Here is a 17,376-nt window from a genome sequence, read left to right on the forward strand (position 1 = left end):
TTTCGTTCTAAACGATTAGTAGTATTACATTTATTGTAAGTACCTAGTATATTAATTGATTAATAATAAAAGATTTACAAAAGAAAGATTGACTGTTCGTCAAAAGAGCACTGCGTAGTACTGCAAACATGTTATGTGTTAATAATTTGTTTATGTACCTAGGTATAACATGTTGTAGGTATATAATAATAATATAATATTATTAAAATAATATACGGTTAAAAAAATCCAAAAAATTTGTTTTTATTGTTATACGAAATGGTTGGGACTGTTGGGAGGAAACGTAATCACACAGTCCCTCGACAAAGAAATTTCCGTCGGGAAGAATTTTTCGATTGACCGTCTCACTATAGAATGGTAGCACCCCTGGCGGCGGGCCTGCTCAATATTTTCGTTTTATATAATAGGAGTGAAGGAGTGATGATAATATAGGTACTTTACAGGCATAATCCATATTGGTTAATTAATAATTTATTAATTTATAATATGTTTACACATTACACGGTAAGAAGAGAAAAAATGTTAATGAGATGACGAGATGTTACGTGAATAAAAAACCAATCATCATTAATTCACCTTTGATTGGAATTAAAAGGAAAAATAAGAAAATTAAGTTTATTGATATTACAAAAATAATTTTTTTTAAGTCAGCAATGAAGATTTCCAGGGAATATAGGTTATTTATGAATGGATTGTTTTAGTTATCTAGTTTCGAGAAAAACCGTTTGTAAAAATAAGTACAGCTTGATTCTCAATTGGTTTAATGCCAAGCAGCAAAGGTAAAGGGTTAATATATAGAGACAAAGGGTGAAGGGTTTGTTGTTTTGCGGAGTGTTAAGTTTCGATTTTCTATTATAATATTATAATTTGAATATTGTACTGTTATAGTTATACTGTAGTATGTTGGTATAACGAGGTTAAGTAGGTATGATTGATGAATCCCGTATACCCCATATAAATATATGTATATTATTTTAAATATTATAAATTATAATATAATTTGAATAACTTTTACCATATGACGATATAATTGTTTTATTATAACAATAACTATAGATGAATAATTTTATTATAATAAATAATAATAATTTAATAAAAAAAATCTATCAATATCACATTAAGTTTTACATCTAAAATGTTTGATAGATTTTCAATAAATACGAGTATACACATTACACACACATTTAAGGTAGGTACATATTATTTGACATAATATTTAAAAGTCAATGTAATATTATAATCGGTGTTACGATTGTTACCTTTATGATCCATATAATTTATGGTTGGTATATACAATATGCATTATGCAATAAAATGCATCGTAATACCAAAAATGCAAGTGATGGTGATGGTGGTAGAAAATTATCTGTTATTATTTTTTCTTTTTAATTCATTTTTTTATGTGCTTTTATTGTTTATGACTTTATAAGAAATCATACAACATTCAGATTTACTTAAGTATATGACGATTTTATATAGGTACTTTATATGCTATGTACTATGTGTGTATTATTACTATCATTTATATTTAACCCTTAGGAAAGCTGCTAGGGCATTTATCGATTCTGCCAAAATATCTTGTTTCGAAAAAACCAAAAGGATACATTTAAGCTTCAAAAAAGAGACATGATTTGGAAACTATCTGAGTTCTATATAGCCATTTATTTGAATTGAGTTCCGACATTAATAATGAAAAAAAAAATTGCATTTTTAATAATACCAACATTTATAACAGAAGTGCATGTAAACCGTCCTAAGTTTGTGTTCTTATTATTATATTATTACACAGGCATAAATGAAAAGGAACTTTTTTTATTGGAATAGTTATAGTCTATAAGAAGAAATCAATAATTGTTTCAATCAATATTTTTCTTGAAAATCAATATTGTTTTATTCAGTTTTTTTGGGGGGATAAAATTAATATGATTTTTTTAGTTTTAAAATTCAAATTAGATGCAACCAAAAAAGTAGTTATGTATCGACTTTTCTGACTATTGATTCCGTCTATTCAAGGCTTAAAAAAATCCAACATCGCTAGAGCTTAAATAAAAATTGAATTGAACAATTTAAAATTTCCACTTCACATTTTTATCACTAATTTATTAAACAGTATATATTTGTAAAAAATTGTTTATTTGAGTTTAAATTAGTTTTAGAGTTTTATTTGAATGCATTTAAAGTTTTATGATCACTCACAGAAAAAAAAACGTATTGCTTCAGTTTTATCTCTTTGTTAGAGGGAACTCTGGAGGAATCAAAAATTTTAAATAATATGGTTATGTAAAAATATAAAATACTATATTTTTTAATATAACTTGATGTAATAATATTAGATAGATACACTAATATTCTGTCAAAATATGCAGTTTTTTCAAAATAATTAATAAATAATAAATAGGCAGGTATGCAAAAATATTCATTTGTCAATTAGGTGTCTAGAGATCACGAGTCACAATCAATGTTGTTTTTTTTCATAAATAGTAGGTAAATATAGTGTAGATGTAAAACATTGTTTCTAAAAAAAGAAAAAGTTTTGTAATTCTAGTATTTGACTTGTCATTTAGCTATGTGTCATAATGCATTTTATTATAAATGTTATCATAATATTGATGCTGCAAGTTGAAACTGTTCAGTTACTGCATAGAAAAGTGCGTATTACTATATAGGTACTTTACATCTTATATGTTAGACCTATAGCGGTCTAACGCGAAGGGAAATATAATATAATTGATTGGCAAAAACAAAAGGCTTATGAAATGATTTTGATGAATCGGTCTCGTAAGGGTTTACGCCGATACACACTACGGTGTGCGCGCATATGGAATAGGTACATCATTATGATGATGATGTATTGTAATATATTACGTGCATCTATAATCTATAACCGTTATGCTGCAGCGGATCGCTAGGTATATATAGAAATATAAAATATGCGAGTGCGTGTATTTGATCTGAAATTTCGTAAAGCATATTTATTCTGATTTGTATTTTTGTTTTTGTATCCTACTCTTATTACTATAATATAGCATACGAGATATACGTTATAGGTATATTCGTCGTATGTTTGTACTTTATTATATTTACTTCGGCGGAACAACAAGAAAATATTCAAACAAACAGTGCACTTTTTGAACAACATAATATATTATAAAAGTATGTAGTATACATATACTATGATATAATTATGTATTATGTATATATATTATATGTTAAGGACAATGTACTCGTATACAATTTGGGAGTTTTCTACAATGCCCGGGTGTTATATAAAATGGCCTGGTATATTGGGCAATATAGATAATATAATATTTAATTATAAAATATAGCCAAAATATAATGAATAATATAATATATATTCGTATTATTAGAAAATGTAATCATTTTTTTTTTATTTTCATATTATTTATTATCGCATATGTACTGCTTCCGTGGAATTTTGATGTGCTTCGTTACTTTGCACTTGCACTTCCGCGTTTTACATTTTTGTTCACACGTATACATCGGTCGTAGCCCTAACCGCTCAAATTAGAAAATTTTCGTTCTGTCTCTCGGAGTGAAATTTTGGTTTATGGCATATCGTTGACTTCCAGAAACCTTATTTGAAAATTACAAATTGGTTTCTACTGTACTAAGTTGAAAGACGGACTTACATGGTCCAATGACTCCCCTATTATAAGAGATTTGCAGTAATTTGTAGATGAGTAGATTGATAGATTGTAGGAGATTTTTTTTTTGTTTTTATATATTATATTATATTACTATTGCTTTATCAACTTAACGTTGAAAATCCAACTTGTGTGAAAATTTGTAACTTAATTGAATAATGATGAATACTGAGCAGCAGGAATGTAGAGCATTTTATGCGACTCCTTCACTATAGATTTGCGAAGTTTACCGTTTAATGTTATCTTTTTGCACAAAAGTTGCATTGTGATGAAAAGTCGAATATACAGTGTGTGAGCCAATGAAATACGTAGGAACTGCGCGTAAATGTAATCCAATATTGGTCGTCGGCATGTCGACTCAGTTAATTGGTAAGCGATATAATATATATGTTACCGGAAATGTTGACAGTTTTTTGACAGGAATTGCCATCATTTTTAAAATGTCAACTTATCCGGTAATATATATATGCGTAGATGAGCTTGGCTATTAATTTGGACATCGATAAGATAAAAATTTATTGAAAAAAAAAAACTAACTTGGTATCACGGCCCCTATATAACAGGGGTGGCCAAACTTTTTTTGGTCACGATCTACTAAAAATATACTTCACCTTTGAGGCTTTGAGGATCAACTTCCCAAGAAAATTTTTTTTATTGTTGAATAACTATAATATAATTAAGAAACGCACTTGCATAAAGTGTATAATATATTAATACACACTTAAAATAAATTCTAATATGATAGATTTTAAAATTTTCCACGATCGACCTGCAGTGGATCGCGATCGACTGTTTGGCTACCCCTGTCCCCTGCTGTATAGTTTTCGTTTCCGCTACGTGATGTCACACTAAAGATTTTCCCTGCGGAAAAGAATCGAATAATTTTAAATAGAGTCACCTGCAACTGTATTCAATACAGAAATAATCCGTTTATTATAGGTGTAATCACTGTAATATAAGAGAAAAAATCGATACAGATGAAACGTGTACAAATTAGTTTTTTCATTATTATATATACGACTACAATAATGTATTGTCACTAGTCACTTTATATTTTTTATTTATAAAAAGCATAATATTGGTTTTGGTTTTTGTTAGTTTGGAAGTGTATAGTCTTGACTCTTGAGAAGGATTTGTCATAAAAGACACTTGAGTCTGCGAGATTTTACTGTAATAATTGAGGCATCATTTTCATGCATATACGAACTAAAATATAAATGGTTGACGTTATCATAAGCAATATGATTACTGTAATTATCATTATTGGACATTATCGTTTGCATGGTTGAAAGTAGTTACAGCAATAATATAAGTATTTACTTTTTGAATTAAAATTTGTAAAGATACGAGAGGGTGACTCTTATTTAATTAAATTAAAATCACTTTAACCACTTATATATTAACCAAATAAGATATAACCACATATTATATAATTATTGCTGCATTAGTGTAATATATCATACATAAAAAAAGTATATAAATATTTAATATTTTTTACAAATGTATAAATAACCCTGAATCATGATACTAAACAAGTAACTACTAACTAGTAGTCACTCTAGTAATTTTTATTTTTATTTTTATTTATAGTTCTATATCAAGGGTATAAAAGATATTATAGTTTATAACTATATAGTTTATTATTTTTCAAATCAAATATAAAAATACGGCCAATTTCATATAAATAATCACACATAAACTACCATATTATAACCGAATACACTGAGTTTATATGATTTTATTATCTTTATTATGGAAATAATATTGTAACGTCAACTTGAAGAAGAATTTCTTATAGTGGTTAATTGGTAATGAATAATGGTAATACGATGAAACATGCGCACGGTTGCTCGAGTTTCCGACACCAGTAATCAGTATCTGTTATTAGTAGCGCAACCAGGAGATTTTTTGTAGGTGAGGGGATGGGAATCAAATAAAGTAATTTATTTTCATTACATTTTTTCATCAACACGAATTTAAATATCATAGTATAAATAATGAAGATAATGTATATAAATTATTTTCTATTACATAAAGTTGGTTTAATAAAACAATTTTTATTTTATTTTTTTCATTAACAGTCGGTGTTATTCTGCACGGCGAGGGGGAAGGGGGTAGGTTGGACCCGACCACTATCTTCGGCGTACCTTGGTCTGTTTAGTGTTATAATTTATAAGTTATCCGGTTCGTGCATACTATTTTTTTTTCAATCGACCAACAGTGGGTTTCAATTACCCCTTTGTAATTAAATTTTGTTAAGTATTTGCGTTGAAATAAATACTTGAATTAAAACTTTATAATACTACTCGCAAATGTACCTATTATTATCTTAATTTATACTACCTTCATCTCTATAGTCTATGTATAGCTTCATATATTTTTATAGAATCACTGTTGCAGAATATATAACTATAGTTTAAATGTAATCAGTAAAGTATTAAGTACCTAAAAAGTAATAACTAAATATTGTTTTAAACAGTTTTATAAAATTACAGAATTTGTTATTATTTGAATAAATAACTGAAATTCTATTTGTTAGTTTATGTTTTAAAAATGAACTATATATTTAGAGATTTTAACAATTTTTTTCACTATTAATTAATAGTTAATCATAATTTATAATTAAAAAAAACCGTAGATCACTGAATACTAATCCAGTTATAAAATCAGAATATTAAGTTTGTCCACAAGTTCTCAAACATTGCAGTAATATAGAACTCTGAACTACAATTTCCCAAGTTGCATCATTCCAGAAGTGTATCAAATTAAATAAATAAACGATATATACAAAAATTATGTTTATATAAATATAAAACAATATTAAAAGAAACGTATTGAAAATCAGCAAAATAATATTACGTAACTATTTATAACGTAAATATTTCTATCTAGGTGTATCTAACACATTTTTACGATTTAAATTCTTCTTACTATACTTCTGTAATTATTGTATTCACAGTGGTTATGCGTGTTTGATATTTTTAGAATTTTATTTAACTTATCAACTAAAACATTCGAGGATTCATTTTTAATTGTATTCCTAAAATAGATTGTTTTCGACATAATACTATAAAATAAATACCTATCTTTAAAAACTTGAACTTTTAATGTGCACAAACAAGTTAGAGTTGCCGGTAAAAAATGTTAATTAGTGCAAACATTATTATCAACCATTTAGTTAATTAATTTAAAATGGTGTAAACGTCCATTTTAAACCATGGCTCTATTTTAGGACTAAAAAAGTCAGGCAATGACAATAAAAATGATAATAGGTAACAATAACAATAATATATTGTAGTATACTTGCTATAAAATATCTTATATTATAAAACTTATATACACAATATATATTATACATAATTATATTAATTAATAATTATTATATACTAATGGTGAACTAAATTTGATGAAAAAGTTTTACAGTAAACAACCGATAGTTTGAGAAGATATCATGCGTAGATTAATAAGTACATACTAATTTCATGTGTGTATACATGTGCGTAGGTATAATGATAATATTATAAAACATGTATAATATATTAATTATCTATATTTATGCATAAACTTGTGCTATACGTCTATACAAGAGGTGAATTTGCACAGTTTGACTCGCTTGTTCCGAATATAACTTTTTTATGCGTAATATAATGAATTTATAGGGAAAAATTTGAGACAATTTATGTAGGACGTATAATACCTACGGGTACAGAGCTCCTATGAAATTGTTGTATAATGTGGATAATTTAGAGTTTTGATGCGTTGTGCTGTACTGATGTGTACCTGCAATGTTTATTTTTTAATTTAGTTTAGTGTGTGTGTGTAATGTATGTATAGTCTTCGACGTTGTGTAGGTATAGTGCAGTGTTTCGGGATTTTTCGTAAAAATATTGAGAACTGTTTCATGTTATAGTGAGTGTAGGCACAAAATCATTTTGTGATGGAGAATTTAGTATATTTACGAATACGTCTTACCAACCAGTTAGTCGGATTAGAAAACGGATTTTTATGTACTAAAATATATCGAAATATGCCACAAATCTACAGTAAAAATCATAAAAATATGAAAAAAGTATGCAATGAAATTTTTTTTTATTTATATAAAATTCACAAGTTAAACAACTAACAATAATTAATTACTAAAATTCACTAACCATATAAAAAACTTTCGTATTAATATGCGATATATTTCGAATTTTGAAAAATATACAGAAATATATAAATAAAATTTCATTACTAGATTCAAAATATTATGATTCGTGAAGATAACTGACAAAAATCCAAAAAGTAAAAAGGAAAAATATACGCATAGTATAGAAATCCATACACTATTCCTCAGTGATCGCATTAGATCATATGGGTATGTGAAATTTCGAGTGTGCAAACTTACTCCTTCACCAAGTATTGAACATAATGTGTTTTTTTCAAAAAAATGGTATTTCGAGGCTTTTTACAATAAATTCAGAGATATTCGATATTATTGTTATTCTAAAAGATACTGTGACGTTCCCTTAAGGTGTAGAGTTCGTTTGGAAAATGATGGCAGTTTATTTACACTATGAAAAATACGTAAAACTAGTTTTTTTAGAAAAAACTGACAACAAGTGGCTGTGGGCCCAATAAGAAATATAAATTTCGTCATTTTTTTTACGTTTTTGTGCATTTACATTCATTAGTCATTGCAGTAGATCATATATATAAAATTTTGAGTGTGAAAACTTACTCCTTCACCAAGTATTGAACATAATGTATTTTTTTCAAAAAAACTGTAACTCGCGGCCTTTCACAATAAATTCAGAGATGTTTGATATTATTGTTGTTCTAAGATATACTGTAACGTTCCCTTAAGATGTAGAGTTCCTTTGGAAAATGATGGCAGTTTATTTACACTGCGAAAAATACGCAAAACTGGTTTTTTTAGAAAAAACTGACAACAAGTGGCTGTGTAATAAGAAATATAGATTCTGCTCATGAGTTAGCAGGAAATTAGGAAATATTAGGAATTTTATGCACTAAAATTTATGGAAATATGCCATGTATTATACGCCATATGGCATATTATACGGCGTATAATATTCAGTAAAAATCATATAAATGTGCTACAAATATGCAAGAAATTTTTTTTTATATATATTAAATTCACAAATTAAACAACTTAGAATAATTAATTACTTAAATGAACTAAGTATATAAAAAATTTTCGTTTTAATATGCAATATATTTCGAATTTTGAATTAATATACAGAAATTTATAAATAAAGTTATTTCACCATTGGATTCAAATTATTATGATTCGTGAAGATAACTGAAAAAAATCCAAAAAAGTATAAAGGAAAAAAATGTGCAATTCCATAGTTATCCGCGCTCTAGTCAGAATTAATTCATTCTAGGAGCGTGTTTCAATTTTGTATTGAAATATAACATGTGCGAGTTTTATAATTTCTCCATTGTATAGTCATCAATCTTAATAATATCAAATATAATATAGAACTATTTGACAACATGTTCTGTACACATCTAAAAAATAAAGAACATATTATATTTTTACGACCGATGGGGTCGTGGAGAGGTTTAAAAATACCCAACACATATCCTAAGCCTAAGGTCTACACTTCACGTTTACATACGTTTTATCTTGTCGGTATGGCTTGTATAATAATTACTTTATTGATAAGTTCTTAAATTGTTATTTTAATGAAAAATAGATTCTCCTAAGAGACTTATTTGCTTCCTACACAATCTTTACATATTATTATAGAAATGCTTTATCGCGGTTTTTGAGATTTTTTGACCACGGAAGTCATGCCACGCGAGATCACAGCGTTAGAAAATCAAAAGTATCGCGTGTGTGACATTGTGATGAATTCCGGAAGAGGAGGACAACAACTTTAGCTGTATCTGTACTTAGTATTGAGATATGTGTAAAATTAAACTTACTGGTTCTACAAATCCTGCATTCGTGAAACGCAAAATAGGTTTACGATTCCATTGAATAATATATGCTGAGGCATTATCAAAGTTTGTATGGAAAACTATCAAACACAGTGAAACACCATATAGGTTCTTACAATGTTAGTATATAAGTGTATATGACGACGATATGCTATTGCCTACTTATGAGCCATCCATTATAATATAATATTGGCTATTGCGATGTATATATATATATATAGTACACACAATACACAATACACATATTATTATAATATTATGTATCCACAATAAATTCGTTTGTCTGCATACACGATAACAACGATACTTCCGTACATTTAACAACAAAGTTTCGCGGGTAACGGATGACGGCGGCAGCAGGGTTAGAAAAAAAAAATCGTCAAACCGAGAATTTTCCACCTTCCTTCACCCTCTATTCAACCTCGCCCGGCCTTTGTATTATAATCGCATTTACGCGGTTGTTGTGCGCAAACCACACTATATATATATGTACGCGCTGCGGTATAATAATAAATTCACGTCACGAATACATGTATATTGTATACATATTATATTACAGTATTTCTCGTATATGCGTACTGAGTATACACATATATTATGTATGTATTATATACCTATACGTAGAAAACGGTCGACCTAAACACATTTTTTAAATTCTCCGAGAAAACAAAAGACGGTGTCGTCTCTCTCTCCCTCGTCACCCTCGCACTCATTCACTCCCATCACTGTTGCAGCCTATTTCTGCGTGGGGGATGATTATCCTCATATTTTGTCCACGGGTTGTGCACGGTAAAGATCTTTTTACACTTGACGACAACCCACGCCACTGACCCCCACAATAAAGAACGTTCGCTTGACCTGACAGTCTGACACACACACATACAAACTTTGAATAATACGAGACCATAAATAGGAGAAACCTGCAGCCTGCAAGGATAGTAGAAACCAGTTATAAAAAGTCGAAGGGCAAGTAAAAACCATTCGCGCCTTATTTTATGACGTACGAATGTACGATATAACAAATATAATACTTAAAATAAGAAATACATAGGATAGTACTTTATTAATTATTACAACAAAAAAAAATGTTAATTATTAAAACTATAGGTACATAAAATTATTGTAGCGAATTCGGAAATTGTTTAACTATTTTCTTTTTTTTCTGTATAATTGTAATTTAAGTTATATTTTTAGATTATTTATTTCCTGTGTTTTTCATCTATATATTAAATGAAAAAAAATGAAATGATAGTTACTCAAGATCACGCTACATTCGCATTTGTCATCTCCGTCTTACAAACACATAACATGTTGGTACATTGGTAATGTATACAGATTTCAGACTTGGTCGATTTAATTTACACACAGGTTTATACAGTAAGTTATATTATGTGTATACAATAATGAAGAGTTTTGAGTTGTGATCGTATTATAAGCATTTCAATGTTGAAAAAAAAATATTAAAAAAATATAATTTAATGTTTAGTAACCGCGGTACATAGTGAAAGCACTCGTTCGTGGACCGGGACACAAATCCGCGGGTTCGAGTGTCGTCGTTACGACGCGACGACAATGTCGTACGTGCAGCGTCAGCGGAACAGGGCGGCGCACGAAAACTCTTGGAAATGGTGCGGGACCAGAACCGGAGGGCCCGGGTCGTCGGCGGGAGGCGGCCGGAGCGTGCAGTACATCTTGACGGTGGCCAGGTGCCGGGGCACGGCGTCGTCAAGCAGCGCGCAGTCGACGGTCACCCGGGCCCGCGGGTCAGCGAACCCGTGAAGACGGCACTCGCCCGCCCGGCCGCCGTCGTCGTCGTAGCGCACCGTGCCGGCGGTGTACGTGTACACGTTGACCGGCCCCGTAAACGGTTCCGCCGACAGTTCTTCGACCGTCCGCGACACGTACGAGACCGCTTCGGGGGAGTAGTACTCGCCGTTCGCCGGGTACGCGGACGGCACGGACATCAGACGCGACTGCATCAGCCTGGACTCGGCCACCGCCGCCGCGGTGTCGGTGCCGCGGCCGTTTTCCGGCCACCACCGCGGCGGCCGGCACAGGAGCAGCCGTCGCAACCGTAGCCGCCGCGTCGTCTCGGCCGTCGGCCCGACCGGTTCGGCCAAACACAGTCGGACGTCCGAGGTCACCTCGTCACGGCTTCCGGAGACGGCCGCGGCGGGCGTTGGTCGTATGTCTTCGGACAGCGATCGTAACACGTTTTCGCTAATCGGCCAATCGTCGTCGTCGTCGTCGTCTCGACGGTCATCCTCTGCCGGTCGTTGCGTCATCGCGAAGGTCCTGCAAAAAACGTAACAATCGTTATTTTTTACAGTATAGAATAATAATAATAATAAAAAAGAACGAAATAATTGCAGTGTTGTGAATCGGGGAGGAAAACCGTGTCGCGGCGTCTGCTCGAGTTGTTTAGAGTAGTCCAGAAGTTGAGTTTGACACAACAGACGAGGTACCTATACATAGCTTTGGGGTATAGCTGTGAAACCGCGAACCCATACAGGGTTTTACGCGAATTTAGATCGATTGATACGTGTACGATGTTATAGAGGCACTTATTACGGTTGCCAAATCAAACACCGTATTCAGGCGAATAGCGACAGTCATCACTTCCTCGCCGCACAGTCAATGAGATGCTAAATATACATTATTCATTAATATTGTTTAATGCGTTACGTGCTGTATCGCGGACGCAAATTATTATTACTTAGGTAAATGATAAATATTTCCACTTCCTGCAGTAATATACAGTGGGCGTAATTCACAATCATATTGTATATCTGCACCCATTCGATGGGTGTAATTTATACATTCATTGTTTACATATATTTTCGATTTTCGCAGTGCCAACATGCAAAGCGCGTGTATGACAGAAAAATGTAAGTATAAACAATTCTACTACTATATTTCGCCAATATTATATATTTGTATAATATATTAAGTATTTGAGTTTAGAAAATATAGCATAATTAAAGATATCTCAAAATCAACCCTAACTGCTGTACATTACAATATATAAATCATATAATGTCACTCTCATTGCCAATATGTATACTTATATGTATACAGTCTAAGGCTTTGCATTTTTTGTCTTATCCCTGGAAAAACACCATAAATCCGGTGCCGAGGATTAAATATACATGTATACATATAGGTAGAATGTAAAGCCATGTCCCTTCCAATATTTGCAGTCATCTATGGTTTTAAACGAACGGTATTATATTGTGTATAAATATATATATCATATATATTATATCGTGTAGTACATATATATAACGGTATACTCGTGTAGTCGTGTGTGAACAATCCCCACGCGTAAGCTTTACGGGCTTTTACGAGTTTGATTTTTAATAATTTGCTCGTACGGAAATAATAATATATGACGGTGTAGGATTATAATTTATTCGTATTTTAAATTCATCGCACCAATTTAATTAAAAATATTTTCTCTTTTATCAGCTGTAATCGATGTGCCAATATATAAGTGGATATATTACAATTATTTGATTTCTTTAATTCTTGGATCATTATATTTTTTTCCACCCAATAATTTTATATTATTGCCAGATTCATTTTGTCGGCCGAAATTTCATATAATAATAAAAAGAGGTTTAAATTATATTTTAAGCCGCACAATATATATATATATATAACATAGTATATAAGTGTAGTGTGTACAATATACAGTGAACGGTATATTCTCGAGGTGTTAACATTTGCACAATAACTTGTAACAAATAAGTATATGGCCCCTCAATTTTTGTTTGGTATTCGCAGTTTATATGGTTGTATATATTATTATATAAAGGTTTCCAAATTTTTAGGATGTACACCGTGCGCGGTGACCTAGGTACTTATGACGAATCAGATATTATAAGTATAATTCCAACCACCGCGTAAATGCAACGCGTACCATCAGGGAAGATTCGTAGATCGCTGTCTAAGTCGAATATCTACCCTACGTTCATATAAGTGGTAAGTACATATCATAATAGGTTTAATAGGTTTAAATATACAGTTGTAGGTATATAGGGTATTTTGACGACGATAATTTTGAGACGTTATGATAATTATTTAATGTTTAAATTGTCGTTATAGAAACGAGTGTTAAAACGCGTATAGACTATATACAATATAATAATATTATATACATTAAAATTAACATACGATAAATTCATTATGCAGATATCGCAGTTAAGCTCGCCAAGTCATTAATATCGAATCACCATAAACCATGCATAATAGGTAAAACTAGACGTCTGGGTTATCTCATTAATAAACTCATTGAAACGAGTCGGTAATTTATAATGAAAGTTTACTGGACGGGAAATATTCGGGAAATATTCGCGAAACAATAACTGTTTTCTCCGGATACGGCATAGACGGTAATATACTTACTTAACAATCGCGTATAAAAAGAAGTTCTAAGTATATGCGTCTGTGTATAACGTTACCTATAGTGTTTACGCATTTTTTGACGAAATTGACGTCAATCGACGTGCTAACACGTTCGAGTGAAGCAGTTACGAGGCACGTCATAATGTATAGATAGACATTATATACTCATAATGTATATCATAGAACCCTGCCTTACGAGTTCATTAATCGAAATCATAATACATAATACGAGTATATAATATAGTCTAATTCGATGGTTATTAGGACGACGAACCCATGTACATAAACTGTTATAAACGCTTATAACGCTTACCTGTCTGAATAATATAACACCTGCACCTATCTCTATGTCGACTTTTGAAATTATTATCGACGATGGTTTCAATAACGATTTCCAATTACACGCGTTTAGGTGCACTCGAAAAATCCACTCGTCGTGGTCGCATGTATCATATTATGACATGAATTTTCTATAATTTTATGTGTAGGTTTTTATGTTATAGCGTCGTGGCTATAAATGATATTATATTATTATGTATATATTCTTTTTATATTATTAATAATAATGTTATAATATGGTTGTATATCGCTTGGAACGTCGAGTGGAGTATATAATATAATATACGTATAGGTACGACGGCATTATTAAAGAATAAAGAGTTAATGTAAAACGTACGCAATTATTACAAGTGTTATTGTAATGTTTCGATCGAGTTTCTACATCATAACGACAACGTTGGCTTCGGAGTGTATTAAAATATTCATACATACATATATACATATATATAAAATAAATAATGAACCCATATAGTATATAATAATACGGAATAAATAATATTGCGTCACGTGGGGTGGGTATAGGTATAGTATTATTAAATACGTGCTCAACTATTATATATGTGTATATATGTAAATGGTCGATATGCATTTTACTGCACAAGTATGAAAATTATGAACATCGACTGTACGTACTTTGAAAGTGACAAGTGTATACTCGCTGTAGTTATATAATATACGATCATTATGCGATCTGAACACAATCACATAATATATATGTATAGGTACCGCTCGGTCTTTATCCTAAAACAGCGGTTCCCAACCTGGGATACGTGGCATGATCTCAAGGGGTACGTGAAAAAATTATTTTTCATTTATTTATATTCTAAATTTATTTGGGGTACGTGAAATAGTGGTGAGAGAGGTCACCGGTATACGTGAATGAAAAAAGATTGAGAACCGCTGTCCTAAAATGATTTTCCCCGTTGCTGTGCAAAGTGAAATGGAACATCGACGTCTGCCATTGCTTTATGCGCGTGTAACGGTACAGGGGTAGTAGAATTGATTTTCGCGGTCAACAAATATTTATTATTTTGATGACTTTTGCGACGTTATAATACAGGATGGAAGTAGGTATGCGTATAAGAATGTTGCAAAAATCGAAAAAAATATAATAATTATAATATGTAGCATATTATAATGATTATTTTATTCTATAAGTGCCTCTGCATAGTCAATACTGCGCTTTTGATATTTCTTGTATCTATATTTTACTGCCCTGCAATTTGAAGGGTTCAACCGCTGGTTAGAATAAGGCGTGTTACCGCCTACTATATACGAGCAGGGCGACGAGGTTAATTTTTGGCTTAAACGGAACGATGACCAGAATGGTCCAATTAGAGTTGACTTTTGGAAAAACTATTTAAGCGGTTTTTACCGAAACGCTTCAAACGGACCCACAAATCGGATAACACGGCATTATAATATTATTATATGCATAATGTACAGTGGGAAAATACTCGTTTGAATTCTGTATAGTTACTGGTCCAGCTGATGGGTTTTTTCTCCCACAACCCTCCTCTATCCCTAAAAGGTAATAGCGGTATATAAATTATACAGATTAAAATCAAGGTTAGGTATAATAAATTATTAAATTTTAACCAAACGTGATGCCGAGCGGTTAATGATCGAATGAATTTAGCTTGAAAGGATCGCAATCAGCCTATCTACATAGTTTTTAAATCATCCGTTTTTGTATACTATAATATCGTTTCAAAATCTCTCACTCCGTCTAAAAAAATGTCCATGCGGGTACATAATATTATATAATAATATATTAGCCGATTGCCCGGCATTGATTCTACCAATAGAAAAATTATCATAATGCTAAATATTGAGCATTGAAGTTTTTTTCTGTGATAAAATGGTTTTAACGATAGAATATGACGCGAATCGGCGCCCAAAGACTAAAAATGTTTTCCGGATAACGCGGACAATTTTGTAAAAAACCACGTAAAAATCGGTCCAGTAGTTTTCGCAGTGGCGTACCAACGGGGGAATGGTTAAGGGTTTAATCCCTCCCCCCATAAGTAAAACATGTATATAATGATTTCTTTTATATGGAATATTAAATTAATAAAATACTTTTTATACATATACAAACGGTAACCTCCCCACCCCTACCCATGAACGAATTCTGCGTACGCTACTGAGTTTTTAAGTCTATTAATTTTTGATATACCACCATCTATAGGTATATATAGTTGTAGTTTATCTTTATATAATAAAAAGGGGCTTGTGTAAAAGACCTCGAGCTGACAACGACCATAATATATATACCTACTCTACAGTCTACAGTCTACGAGGATGATAGAGATCGATAATTTGGCCGCACGGACGGTGGCATATGAGACTTTATATGAGTGTATTATGTGTATTATATACTATACAGGTATGTTATATATTTAAGTGTGCCTAATGAAATAACATTGTTATGGAGTGATAATGTGTACATGTGAGTGATATATATTACATTATTAATATATACCTGTATACGATGATAGAAAGAGAAAAACCGTATTATATACATTTATACGTCAGATCATAATTATTAATATTTTGGTCGACGTTTTTCGTTTGGTTCTTATCGAAGTAACCTGCAGTATTATACAGGACTGCGTGTTATTAAAATGGTTTATATTTTCTTTCGTTTTTTTTTTATCTCGTCATCGCGTTATATATATTAAACACGGTGGGGGGGAGAATGTTTTAAGTAGTTTTACGTGAATTACGCGTGCGGAGTGACGAGAATTGTGACGTATTAAATGTATAATTAAAAACAAAAAGTTCCGACGAGTGGGTAAATCATTAACCGTTTACCACGGCGAGAATTAATGAATGAACCCTAATTAGTATTTTTAACGCGATGCACGTGATCATTATTAGAACTAATAACATAATGTTTTAACGTTGTATACCTACACTTATACAAGTCTAAATAGAATTCGTGTACTCACGTCACACTCCTTGAAATGTATAAAAACCAAACAATTCGAAGAAATTTGCATAGGTACTTCAT

At 31.3% G+C, this 17,376-nt stretch overlaps 1 protein-coding gene across 3 annotated transcripts in view; it reads right to left on the reverse strand.

The window, feature by feature from the left end:
• Nucleotides 1–10,651: 10,651 nt before the first annotated feature.
• The window catches only part of LOC126550442 (uncharacterized), a 91,117-nt gene continuing 84,392 nt past the window's right edge, over nt 10,652–17,376 (reverse strand). For all 3 annotated transcript variants that reach the window (XM_050202021.1, XM_050202020.1, XM_050202022.1), the window contains one exon: nt 10,652–11,909. In XM_050202021.1, coding sequence (XP_050057978.1) covers nt 11,204–11,899 — 696 coding nt within the window. In that variant the 5' untranslated portion in view covers nt 11,900–11,909 and the 3' untranslated portion in view covers nt 10,652–11,203. The remainder of the gene's footprint in view (nt 11,910–17,376) is intronic.

This window comes from Aphis gossypii, chromosome 2 (genome assembly GCF_020184175.1).
Source record: "Aphis gossypii isolate Hap1 chromosome 2, ASM2018417v2, whole genome shotgun sequence".
NCBI classification, from domain to species: domain Eukaryota; kingdom Metazoa; phylum Arthropoda; class Insecta; order Hemiptera; family Aphididae; genus Aphis; species Aphis gossypii.